This window comes from Mercenaria mercenaria, chromosome 3 (genome assembly GCF_021730395.1).
Source record: "Mercenaria mercenaria strain notata chromosome 3, MADL_Memer_1, whole genome shotgun sequence".
Taxonomy (NCBI): Eukaryota; Metazoa; Mollusca; class Bivalvia; order Venerida; family Veneridae; genus Mercenaria; species Mercenaria mercenaria.
In genome coordinates this window covers 40,940,969-40,955,610 of record NC_069363.1, presented here as the reverse complement: position 1 = coordinate 40,955,610, position 14,642 = coordinate 40,940,969, and the positions used below count along the sequence as shown (strand labels likewise).

The following is a 14,642-nucleotide window of genomic DNA, read 5'->3' as shown; positions in this document are numbered from 1 at the left end:
AATATAGACATTTAAGTGAGGCCACCCCTACCCATTTTCTGGGCTACATTTAGGCTCTATGGTCGCTTCGTTGTAAATTTTGGTAAAAGTTTCACCTGTATGCATTATTTTTCACTTTGATTCTGAAATATCATTTATTCCATCATGAATATGACTCAAATGGATGCATTTTGTGCATTTTCACACATTCTGGAGACAAAATATTGGCATTTCTATTGCAGAAGATGTAGAATAGGCGCATCTACTCAAAATATGGTCAAATTTTTTTTTTTCAAATTTAATGATTATTTTGCATTGGAAACATCATTTTATAACATATGCAATCGATTTATGACAATTAAGACTAATTGTAATGTGTTTCGAGAAAAGTCTTATTTCAGCTCTTATATGGATCTCCAGTTATTGATCGGAAAGGCACTGAGAGATTCTGGCCCCCATAACCTTGACCTTCGATCGAGTGGTTCTAAAGTCAATAGGAATCATCTACGTTGCATATCCAATCATCCTATAGAGTTTCAACATTCTGGGTAAAGTGATTCTAAAGTTATTGATCGGAAACTGTTTTCCATGTTCAAGCACTTGTGACCTTGACATTTGATAAAGTGACCCCCAAAACAATAGAGGTTATCTAAGCCCTATCATCCTATGAAGTTTGAAGATTCTAAGTAAATTGTTCTCCAGATACTGATCGGAAATGAAGTGTGACGGACGGACGGACGGACAGACAGGGCAAAACAATATGTCTCTACCAGTGTGGGGTGTCCAAAGCAGCTGCTGCTCGTTACTAAAGCAAATGCTGACACTTAAACACATAGATGTCATTCTGCAATATAGGTCGTGTATTTTATGTTACACAATTCGTTTAATTGCTTTGCAGTTTACTTGTTTATTTGGTACTGTCGTATGCTAGCTCATTAATCTAATACCGATGGCACCGCTATTTATTTATTGAATTCTATTCTCTTTTCTGCCGAGGAAACATCAGTTTGCATTGAAAGTAAGTAATAACTTATTGGATTCTATTCTCTTTTTTGTTGACGAAACATCATACCCATTATGTTTTATGCGCCTCGTCTTAAAACTTATAACTGCGCCGGCCAGTTGTACACGATGACCATGGAACGTTGATAAATATCAATCAGTTGGTTTTGTTGGTTTTTTATTCAAAATAGATGAAAATGTTGTTGATGACAACCTCCATGACAATAGTTACTTAACAAGGATATACATTATTGTTAAGTTTAAGTAAACAAAACGAACGCATAAAATGAGACATGATGTAATGCATTTTCCTGATCTTTAATAGTAATGATGATGTCGGCCTACATAATTTACACGTATATATATGACGGTTATCAATGTACGTGGACATATGATGAAATTTTGCTTACCTAGTTAATACTTGTATTCGGCCGTTTAAATGAAATCTTGTCAAAATGTATTTCTTTCTTTTCAACTGTAGTTAACCACATCTACGTAAACGCGTAAATTAGCAAATCAGGCTTGTTCGCAATTAAACGATTATTTATATCCTTAATTTTGTAACTTGCTACCATTACGAAATGTACAAGGGAAAATATTTTATTTAGTATTAGGACTTTGTTTATAAATTTTATTCATGGGACTATGCATAAGATCTAATCATAATCAGAGAGGCCGAGTGGTTAGAGTCGTTGACTTCAAACCATTTGCCCCTCATCGATGTGGGTTCGAAACCTCATTTGGGGCTTAGAGTTCTTCACGTGAGGAAGCCATCCAGCTGGCTTACGGAAGGTCGGTAGTTCTACCCAGGTGCCCGCTCGTGATGAAATAATGCACGGAGGGGCACCTGGGGTCTTCTTCCACCATTAAAGCTGGAAAGTCGCCATATGACCTATAATTGTGTCGGTGCGACGTTACCCCCCCCCCCCCCCCCCCAAAAAAAAAAAAATAATAATCAGAGAACGTTGAACTTTGCTGAAAAAGACTAACTCGAAGGATACAGTGACAAAATCTAGAAAAAAGGGTGTATATCTTTAATCCCAAGTGTTTCGGCATATATGTAAATTGATAATGGACGAAGTAGGAAATGTACACATTTACGTATGAATAATATTATCCCTTTTTTGCATTTGTTTTATCACACTTCTTATGATTCATGTGATACAAGAGACACGATATTCTCTTTCTTTTACGTTTAATGTCACATTGAATAAAATTTTAAGAAAAGTGTTTATCCTTTGAGGCAATTAAAGCGCTAACCCTCTGCATTAATAGCAACCGTTTATATTTAAATAAATAACAACAAAAAGCTACGTTTATCAAACAGAAACAAATTTAAACCAGTATATTTATAAGCTTGATACAAAGTAAATTAAAGCTAAACTCCTTTTTTAACCACAAATTGCAACACAATGGTTATTAAGTTTAACACACTTTTCTCCGATCATCGGTTAAATGTTAACCACGTATATCTCCCATGATAACGTGCTGTTTACAACCATACTAATTACAAACATAATTAAATAAACTATTCGGAAATCAATATTTTTGTTACTTGTCAAGCTATGCATTTCTCTTCTTACCTCAGAGGTAAAACATATGAAATAGAACCTCGAAAGATCTTTTCGTGGGGGTTGATTGTTTTTTTGTGTTTTTTTTGTATTGTTGTGTTTTAGACACATGATTTAGCTCATATTGAGACTTTTTCAGCTTTTAATAATGGAGAAAACCCCCAAGGTTTGTTTCATGCACAGGCGGGTACCTGGTTAGTACCACAGATTTCCCATAGAACCGCTGTAAGGCTGCCTCTTCATATAAAAAGTTCTACACTCCAAGCGATGCTTCAAACCGACAGTGCCTATGGGCAAGTGATCTTAACCACACAGCCATGGCAGTCCATTGTGTGTAGAAAGCCAGTGATGACTGTTTGAATGCATTTATGGGAAGTAAAATATAAAGATAATGTTCAATAAAATTGAACAAGGAGAGGAAAAAATAATAAAGTTAGGTCTGTAACAAGTCTTGCAAAGGTCCCGAACTCACAGCTATGAGTGGAACATTTGCTTTAAATGTTTCCGTATTTCAACAGAATCAGCTATCTGCTATATACAATTTTAATAGTAAAATTATGATATTTTTTCGCAACAATACAAAACATATAAAAGAATAATTGCTCTATCGATTGCCCATCCTCGTGTCTGCACAATCAAGTTATCTATGGGTAAAGAAGTACGCATTATTATAAAACATTTTTCTCATAAAAGTTGTTTTTGAAACACGACGTCAAATTGTCAACTTCAAATGAGTAGAATAGATTAGAATAGAATTTAACGTTTTGAAATGTAAGAGTAAATAATAGCTGCAAGACTTTCATATCTGAGCAAATGCACGTAAGATATTAATATTAAAAGCACACGCAATACATACGTACACATTAAAGAAGGATAACTGTATAGTTGTTTTATTCGGCTGAAATAAGTATAGTGGAACAATGTACGTGAATAAATCAAAGGAGGAAATGGCTTCCAGTTCAGTAATGATAGGCATCGTATTGCATCAAATATTGTGTTCACGCCAATCAACGTTTAATAAAAGCAATTCATCGGGTCTCATATGAAATGGTTTTAGTTTTAGTCTGACCGCGAGATCATCCCGTATGATTAGCTAGACAACATTTAAAAGGTATGCAAATGAAATAAGAAATTAATATTGCGAATTTGTTGTTAGTTAAAACGTACAGATTTAATCCTACATCACCGCTAAAATTGAATCTCGTGATTAACGGCATGAGGAAATGTCGCCGACATAAGGTCACAGTTGAACTGCAACTACCCGCAGCTATGTTAGGTATGTTTGTGGGTTTGCATGCGCTGTTAGCTTAGCTGTCACACGATAACATCTGCCCGACCAGTCCGAGGCTGTTATATTTTCTGTTCCTTTGGGATCATAGTTATCATTTTTACTAAGTTATCATTTTTACTATTACGCCGGTGCTGGTGAGCTTGAAGAGTATAAGATTCTTATGAAATAAAATCTGAATTACTATATAAATCTTCTACATATTTGTGTAGTTCGTAACATGTTATTTACAGCAGGAGAGTCATCTTACGCTCCGCGGTGTAAGATTGATTTTTCCAGCACCGGTAAAAATACCGGAAAGCCCCGTCTGGTATGCAAGAATGTTGCATATTTGATTACCCTCTCATGAACAGACTCAGTCAAACCGAGTCTGCTAATATTTTGCAAGGTTGCGTTATATGTTTCCACGAAACTTTCTTTCTTTTGTAACAGACTGATAGTACGACTTGTCTCATGGATTTGTCATACGATCACACAATACGACATCGCAAGTCAACGCTTAGACAATACAATCTGAACATGGAGGAGTTGAGACAAAGACAAGAAGTTTATCTGTCCATCTTTTGTTGGGAGATCATGGTCTCTAGGAGTTGCTGACCTGTTCAGACGGTAGGGGAGTTCAAGCTTGTAGACAGACAACGTTCAGTGGTATTGGTTAAGTATAGAGCCCTGATATTGATGCTATATCAGATAGCATATATGAGCTGATCATCATGGTGACAGGGCAAATATAGTCTTTTATTTTTTAAATAAAAAGACATAGACCCAACATCAATATGACAGGACTCGAACGTTTTTTCTTGTTTAAAGAAATCGCCTGACCGGGACGTCAACAAAAAGACCAGCCAAGTATAGCAGTTCCAGCCTATTTCTCGATTAAGCTGGATATCAATTGTAGTACTAGTATACAGTTAGTTTAAAACGTTTAGTGATTTGGCTGATTCGCGAAATTACAGAGTTTACAACCTAGATCATTTGACAATCAATGGCACGCGAATCAAAAGCTCTGCAATCAAACATAGAACTTTCAACACTCTTTGTCAGCTAGTCTAAGACATAAGAGCCATTTAATTGCTCAAGATTTGAATGGCGAAGACACATTCTTAGGTCATATATCAATGTCTAAATAAAGTCATTTTGTACCACATGTCGTAACCTGTTGCAAGTCGTCAAATATGTCCGAGTTACTGCAGCTAAAATGTATTTACTTAGGCTTATCACTTCACGGTACAATCAAATGATGTACATTTATGTCCTCTATGTTCTGTTTGTCTTTTCCTTTTTTTGTTTTGGGTTTAACGCCGTTTTTCAACAGTATTTTAGTCATGTAACGGCGGGCAGTTAACCTAACCAGTATTCCTGGATTCTGTACCAGTACAAACCTGTTCTCCGTAAGTAACTGCAACTGCCCCACATGAATCAGAGGTAGAGGGTCTTTCTATCAGGTATTTTACATGAACAGTATTAGTATATATGCATGGGTTTAAACTTATCAGATGGTCGTGACAAGAAATGGCTGACGAAATAAAAACGTATTATGTTAGTTAGGAATCAATGCCATATTTGAAAATACAGATTCATATTCAGTTCAACACTTGGGACACAATATGATTTCTTGATTGTTAAATTCCTCCTTTCATATCCAGTTTCATTTGTGGATAACCGTGTTCTTTGGCAAAATAGCCTCAAAACATGCAATTTAATACTTTCTGTAAAAGTTTGCGTAAGGTCTAGTAACTATTAAGCGGACACGGCCGAAACATCACTTCCTGAAATCCTGGTTATTAAATGTGATATATGATATAGAGTAACGTGTTCTTTATGTTAATTTAGGAATTACAAATACTCAAGTTATTAGGTGGAAACAATTAACAAAGTTTGTAACTCTCGCGATTTTAATTCGAACTAACTGACATAAACCTTATCAAAAAAAAAAAAAAGACAAAAAAAAAAAAAAAAAAAAAAGACCCTTGAAAAAGGTGTGTATCCTGTAACTACAAGTAAAATCTTTAAGTTGTTTAGAGGACAAAGACTCAGTTAACCCCTCCGCCCATAAATTGTAAAATCATAGCACCTTTTGTCAAAAGCAGACATATTCAATAAGTTTAATAGCCTGTTGGTAAGGTTTTCATTCACGTGGTTACAGTTTATGTATCCAGTTTCTTCTGTATTTCATATAAACAATTGAGATGTTAAGTTACAAATATGAAAAATAATATGTTAAAAAATAACACCCTCTGGAAATGTTCCTATGAATATTGCTGTTACGCGTATTTACTGACTGAATAAATCTAAAAACCTGAAAACTCACATCCTTTTATTAATAATTATACTATATTTCATCAACACCATGGAAATACATTTTCAACTATAGAGTAGTCACTTCTTTTTTGGAACATCTAAGGTGTGTTATTTAGTAATGTTTTAAAACGAATATGTAATTGATATTATGAAACTACATTGACAAAACTTTAAAGAAGATAATTATTTAAAATAGTTGTTTTTGGTTATTATTTTCATCATGGTGCTTCAAGCTTTTATTACTGCGAAAATTTATGCTAAGCTTCAAGGGTCACAATCATTGAATAAAATGAATCCTCATCGAAATTATCATCACAGCATCGTTTTATAATTTTGATATTATATACCTTTGAGAACAAAAAATGAATAAAAAACATACCAATGTGTTTGCACATGGCGTAGAGAATTATTGCCGAGAGTAGAACTAAAGTAACCGTTTTTTCAGGCAAATGAATTTATAAATACTAATTCTTTACACAAACACAGGAAAAAGCAAAAAGTGAATGTGAGTTTAATAATTTCGTATTTTGCATTTTACAACTCATATTTCTGTATTGAAACTGCCATTTTTATTGGATCTAGACACGTACGAAAGAAAACTAATATAAAAACAAGACTTTTTATATACAAAATTTCTTTTTGTAGCATGAAATGTGCAATCCAGTGTTAGTTACCAACCCCAAAGTACCGCCATTTTCCCATATAGATCCGCCCCAGGTATTACCTGCATACTCCCATTGTAATTTTGTGCGATTTATCAATTGTTAAGCGGTATGCTTTTATTTAATTACTCACAAGATAAACTTTGGGAGTAGACTAATTCGGTACCGTTCTCAAAATAATTCCAATAAAGAATATTATTTATGAATTGTGTTCATGTTTACCAAATGTTTAAATGATATGGAAAAGAATCGTCTATGTCATGTTTGTAATTATAGAGAAATAAACATTATCGCGCGACAATGATCATACATGTTTTTTTGTTTTGCGCCCCGGTTATGGGTGTTCAAAACATGCTGACCACTTTTTCAAGAACAACCAGAATGGAAATAAAAAGTTGTGCACGAATGAAAGACTCATCACCTGAGCAACATGATAAATTTGTTTCAGTATTAACATCTAAACAATCCCAGATTTATGTTAGTGACCTCTACCTATGGTCTCGGTCACCTACAAACCCCCAGGCGTCTGCAGACATTAATACACAAAAGCACATATATCATCCCTGTGATAAAACACGATAGTCGGCTGGGCATACAGCCGGTAGACTCTTTATGTACATAATGTTTAGCTACATTTAGATCTTTGATTTGACTTTTCATCAAGACGATAACAAGAAATACAGACATATCGGACCCATATTTTTCGAAGTCTATCAAATTTAAGTTTATTTATCAGCATATTGTAACGGTAATACCAAGAAAAGTTAAAGTATCTACTCCATGTGAGTTGAAATTAACATTATTATTACAATTAGTACCTAAAATATATAAGTACTATGTTCAAATCGTGTGCATTGAAGCTCGCAAGGATGTGTCATCTCTCAAACAAAGTTTCGGCTCCAGTATGAAGTTTTCAATTCTCTTTTCTAACAAACGATTTCTCTTCTTTGATCTTTCAAGTCTCACATTTCTCGCCTTCTTGTAATCTGAAAGATATTCTTCATAATCAGCCTTTGTTAAAATTAGTCTTCCATCTGGCGTGGTTCCGCCTGGATCAAGCGACACCATTGGTCTTGGTGCTGTGTTCAATTCTGGTAGAGATATTCTTTGCTTAAGCATCAGTTTCTCTGACAAATGATCTAACTGTCGCGATTTTCTTCTGAAACTGTCAGTCACCATCCTCCTCGAATATTTTAACCTCATATCAAGGATTTTTGACTGCACCATATCATCGTAACAATTATTCATAGTCCATTTAGACGGACGATCAATAAGCATGCGTTGGAAATCTGCCTCTTTTCTCAGATTAGCTTTACTTTCTATGATGCCATGCTTTTCAGCCCAAAATTTTACTTTTGACTCAGTTGGTATCATTGATGATTTTCGTAGTGTAAATCGTTTAGGAATTTTGTTAATCAAATAAACTGTTGACACCTGTGCTTCTCCCTCACCTAGTTTTGTTTTCTGTTCAAAATCGTCATTAAACTTGTCTTCATTTTCTCCGTTTCCCTCTAGTTTTAATCGTTTTAAATGATCCTTTAGATCTTCATGTTCAATCATTTCTGCAACTGGTTCGCTGTCTTCATTGCTAGTAGCTTTCTTAGATCTTACCAGTTTTGTTGTTACAGTCTGTGGTCCTGTTTTTCCAGCAACGAGTACGTTTGTCGTGTAAAACTGCTCTCTTGGTCTCTGATCATCTGTCAGTAAGGACTTTTCCTTCTTTACGTTTCTATCATCGGTAAAAACAGTTGCAACCATACTTGGTGAAGGTGCAGGTGGTAGTAACGTTGCATCATCAGGTTTGTCTTTATTTTCTTGCGAAAGGGGCTGTACATATATTGTTTCTGGTTCCCGGGATTCAATCGGCGGGAACGCCGTATAAACAATTGTTGATTGTGGCAATGGTACATACTGGCGTTCTATCTTTTTACATTTTTCCTGCGTTGTTGAAAGACTGTTCAATTTATTGCTAGTACTATCACGAAGTTTATCAATCTGTTCTCGTCTTTCTTTCATTTTTTGAACGAATAATTTCCTCGTGTTTTCGAAGCCATATCTTGTTTGCCTTTCATCTTTAGAAAGATTCCTCATAATCTTTTTGAAATTAGACCGCACTCCGAACTGAGTTTGGTACAAGTTTCTTGATCTCATTACTTCGTAAAGTTCATGTTCATGCAAATAGTCTTCAGTCTGCGAAAATTTAAGGTGGAACATAAACCGCGAAAACTTTGTATCTTGTTCCATGTTTGGTGTGCCTTTTTCTTACATCCGTTATTCATAAACGCGTCATATAACAAATCTTTGTTCGTAAAACATATTATTTTTATCTGTGTATGTTTGAGATTATATTTAACATCGGTGAATTCACTCGCACTGGCTTTTGCTAGCGTATGCAAAATACCTTAATGTTAATTCCGGTGTCTGTATCAAACATTGTTAGAATGACGCAGTATCTATACTTGCATGTCCAATTTCTCACCGTATCTCATCAAACATTCATACTTAGTATCCAAGGTGATAACAAAACCAATATAGTACAGTGTTTTGAACTCTTCTATGCCTGAAACTATATTTAAAGTATCAGAGCGGTGTGACAATTTTCTGAATAACTATACATTAAAGTTTTGTAGTTCTCAAATTACATTGTTTTCATTCTTAAATCCTATGAATAAAATTTAACACTAGTCATCACAATATTAAAGTTATATATCTTTACCCGCGAATTCTTCTCTTGTCTTTTTTCGAATGAGTAATTCATCTGATTTACACAATAAGAGAATTTTTAGGAAAATAAGAATCTTGGAAAAACGGATGTTTAAGAACACGTAAATCTTCAAACCAATTAAATATTTTACACACACTTGACGTTTGAAATCAATGCAAATATCAAAATCGCTTTACTTTTCTTTTATCATCTATACTTTCAAACTTATCAGTTTTATGATACTTAAGATGCTCTTCAGACGTATGGTTCATATTGGTATTTCCGTGAAAGGCACAATTAGTCCAAAAATTAAATGATAAAGTTTCGGCAATGCCACCAGTATTAAGTCTTATTGATAATGTTTCTTTCAACAGTTGTCGATATGAAGAGAAATTATCAGAAAATCAAATGAATCTAACGCGCCAACAAGCATCAGTCGCAGTAATGATATCGAAAAGAGGTATTGCATGATGTAATTAAACCTAACCTCTTTGAGACCTATGAATCATTTAGTACGTTTATCTTTGAAGTGCGATTATATAAAGGGAATATAAATAAAACTCCATGTTTAATTAACGATTTACCGAATATCTAACGAGTTTGTTTAATCAGTAAGTGCACTGTATGTAGACAAATAAGTAAAACTTCGTACTTCAAACTAATCTGCAGTCGCTAATATACTTATATAGCTTTAGTGTGTTATTGATTATGTATATATGTGAGTAAATGTACCTGTTTAACTTACTTTAAAGGTTGTGGCAAAAAGGGATGCTTTTCAATAACGTTGTATAACGTTATATAAAAGAAGTGAAATACAACTTGACAACTCAAAATAAATTTAATGCCGGTAGTTCATAAATAAAACAAAAGATTGACTAATAGTCCCTAATGCATTTTATAGAATTTATTAAACATTAAGGTTAAATAATATTTTTGGCTCATGTTCCCAATGACTCTCAAAAGAGTTACGCTCGGATTCTGCTGAAAGAAATAATAAAGAAAACGGAAAAATATCCTTCGGTTAAAAACATGTAAATGTATTTATTGAATTTTACAGAAATTAAAAATCTTTTGGAGTTTCAATTTGTGGTAAAGCAATAAAAACTAAAAATACACAAGTTTTCAATCGTCTTCCTAAATACTTGATATTTTGCAAGTGCCTTAAAAATTAATAGTTTAACTATATATATTTATGTTTGTGTGTGGTCAGTAACGTATTGCCATTTCATAACTATTCAAAAAGTCTATCAACATGATATATTTGATTCACGGCCTATTCCCACTTTCCAAAAGTCAGAAGGAAAAATGCCTAAGATTTATAAAACAGCAAATTTCATCATTAAGGAAAAATAACAACAAGAATTTGTAACAAATTTACCAACGTCCCCCGCCTAGGGACATTTTTCACAAAACATATTGCATGCCAATACAACATATTTTTAGTAACAGGGCAACATACTAACAATGAATGTAAGTCATAACTATACATGTATATCATATAATTCATGAAATAATTTAAATTGGTAAGGAAAAATAAATAAACATATACTGAAATATTTTATCATATTAAATGGAAGTAATTAATAAACAAATGAAATACATGACACTTACTAATATAAATTGTTTTAAATTATACACTAGAAAAGGTTAATTCTTCTGTTAATGCACTGTTAATGCAGTGCTTCACTGCATATCAACCTAATGTGTTGGAACCATAAGTAATGCTGCATTTACATTGTGCCTATATATACCATCAGGTTATAACTTGTGCCTGGGTTTGCATTCTACAAGTCTACAATTGTTGACAGCTTTTTATATCTATCAATACCAATCATCTTACTTAAAACATGATTTCATTTTTAAAATAGTGGGAAAACTGATATAAAAACACATGTATTGTATTTTATCATTTAAAAGGGAGGTAATTTCATTACAAAAAAAAAAAGAAAAAGAAAGTTAACTTGGGTGGCAATGACCTTGACCTTTGCACATGACACAATGTCTTGTAATGGTGAATACCTATGCCAAGTTATTTGGATAAAACAGTTGCAGACCAGACAAAAAAAACCACAGAAATGTCCAAAGGAGGGGGAGTGGTCACATCAACTCATTATAGGGACCATTTGTGCCAAGTAATTTTAAAACCCCTTAATGAATGGCAGAGTTATTGACAAGACAAGAAACAAACCTTGTTAACCATTAACATATAAGTGTGATCTTGAGCTAAGAGCTAGGGGTCTGGGTCTTGCGCATGACACATTGTCTCAATATTGGGAACATTTGTGCCAAGTAATTTCAAAATCCCTTGATAAATGGCAGAGCTATGGACCGGATACGAAACAGACACTGTTTACCTTTGACCTCTAAGTGTGACCTTGACCTAAGAACTAGGGGTCTGGGTCATGCGCATGACACATCGTCTCATTATGGGGAACATTTGTGCCAAGTAATTTCAAAATTCCTTGATGAATGGCAGAGTTATGGACCGGACACGAAACAAACCACGTTAACCTTTGGCCTCTGAGTGTGACCTTGACCTTGGAGTTAGGGGTCTGGGTTTTGCGTATGGCACGCAGTTTCTTTATGGGGAATATTTATGCCAAGTTATTTCAAAATGCCTTCATGGATGGCAGAGTTATGGACTGGACATGAAGTGAGATGGACGGGAGGACGGACGAACAGAGCATATTTGTATGTCCCCCGCCTTTTTCGAAGAAAAAACAGAACAACGTCGCTTTACTGACATACCTAAAAGAACAGTAAATTTATGTCTTATCATTTTTTGCGAAGTCATTATCTACTGCTGCGATAACTGACTATATTTCGATCAAGAACATGTTCTAAAAGCGATAACATCACAAAGAGATAATGTTAAATATCTTTAATAGTGTAACAGTACAAAGGTTTTTATCATTGCTTTTGAAAATATAATGGAGGTTAATATGGCATTGAAGCCGCCCCAAAAAGGTTGTTTTTGAGGAACTTTAATAAATCAATTTTTCAACTTTACGCCTCTAAGGCTGAACCAACTTGTTAAATATATAACAATAGATACATACTGATATTTTTTACCTAAGTTGTTGGACTATAAACGGTGTATGATTCTTTTTTACTATTTTAATATTCATTTCAATGATTGATTAGGTAATCCGTTTTCCAAACTAATCATACAGCCGGTAACGGTTTTTTGTACTGTCGATGCATACTTCGCTTGTTCTAATTGATTTGTTTTCCTTATATATGCGTCATAGTAGTCTGGCTACCGACTAGACAATCTTTTCACTTTTTTTCAGTCATTACTCATACATTCTGACCAGTCTTTCTTGGCTCTGATTATCTATGTTTAAAGAAGGAAAGGGACATTATTATACAAAATTTTAATAGTCTCAGGAGTTATCGCCTGTGAACAAAACATAGGGTCTGAACACAGACTAGTGTCGTAGATGGCATGTGACGTTGTGGCGTTTGAATCAATCATTTAATCGATACGGTGAATTTAGAAACAGACATTCTTCGAGAGGTAAATGCATTATATTTCCTATTTTTGATAAATTTCTAGTCCTGATCATGAAAATGTTTCAAAACATTCGACCGCCGATGTCCAAAGAGATACTTTGCAAAAGACAATGTTGTTGTAATGATAATTCTGTCTGCTAGGGTGTCTCAAATCATTTAAAGATGTGAAAGAATTTTCAAAATCGGCTTAAAAATGAGAAAGTTATGAGCATTTAAATATTTGATAAAAATGGTGGCCATTTTGTTTCCATGGCAACAAAAACAAAATGGCGGATTTATTCAGTTTCTAAATACATATTTGAACTGTATTTACTTATTTCTGTAAAATAATTTCTCTACTTTTTCCAGCTATAACGAAAGAAATTACCATGTTTTACATCTTACATTCAAGAAACATGAAATTAATCTATTTAAAAGGTTATTTGCTAAATAAAGAGTTCAGCAGTGTGTAAATGACGTCATAAACACACTTAAATGGCTGCCTCCATGATAAGCCATTTTCTTAAATTTCAAACTGCCATATCTTTTTCAATAGTTGTCCGATTTTAAAAAATGCTTTCAGCGTTATGAATGGCTTCAGAATGGCTTTCATATAAAATCAACTTATTATCAGGCTTTCCTTGCCCTTTAACAAACACAATCAATTTATATAAATCTACACTGCTCCAAATGTATGAAACAAATAAGTTTTAAATGAAATCATGAAACAAGACAAATTGTAAAATCTACGATTCTTGTAAGATCATATCTTTTGTCATACATTAACAACTTGGCGTAATGTTAAATATTTGTTTAATCTAAGGTAATGAAAACCAAACGTTTTCGCTTGGCCCAAGTGCCATATGAAAATTCAGTATATTGTTACGAAAATGTGGTAAAAGCGTTAATGTTGCATCACATTTGCATTTACTTTTTCTCGTTGTGAAGTTGCTTCTCTTTGGAAATAGCAATGTTGTGCAATTTATTTCGAAATATTATGTGGAACATGTATGAATTACTTAACGCAGCTGCACACCTTTGTTCCCTTATCAATTAATAGTTATGACCTCTATGGGAAAAATAAAAACGTTAGCCGAGGTCTATATTCTTATTTCGAGGGGTGAACATTTTTCATATAAACCTCTCAGGAATGCAATATTCATTTTATTACACCGAAAACAAATAAAAGTCAAAACATTGGCTGGAAAATCAACATAACGAGTTATCAATGCTTTATTGAAATAATCATTAAAGAGTAGATTATTAACAACCAATAAAATAAAGACAGTTGGAGTCTTTACTAGAGAGCTCTCCGAAATTGTGGCGAATTTGCTGTAAGACTTTTTTTCAAGCGATATCACTGGTCTAGCAGAGACGTTCACAAATCATAAACCCCTAAATACATGCGCGCGTATTTCAAGTTGCATGAGTGTCGAAACCGACAGCAGTAACATTCGTAAAACGGCGATAACTTTCTTATTTCTAAACGAAACATACAAGTGTGACCACTCATTTTCTTAGTTGGATTATTTCCTATCCGATGATTTTAGTTTCAATTTAGAATTTGATGAAAAATTGTTTTCGATTTGTTTTTGGCACGGAGAGAAAATTATTGAAAAGAGAAAAACCGACAGGGCACA

General features: G+C 33.8%; 1 protein-coding gene across 1 annotated transcript; it reads right to left on the bottom strand.

The window, feature by feature from the left end:
- Window positions 1–5,134: 5,134 nt before the first annotated feature.
- Window positions 5,135–9,828, bottom strand: LOC123523552 (uncharacterized). Its single transcript, XM_045301215.2, has one exon. It carries the CDS (start codon window positions 9,045–9,047, stop codon window positions 7,644–7,646), a length of 1,404 nt encoding a protein of 467 aa, XP_045157150.2. The 5' UTR covers window positions 9,048–9,828; the 3' UTR covers window positions 5,135–7,643.
- Window positions 9,829–14,642: the final 4,814 nt, after the last annotated feature.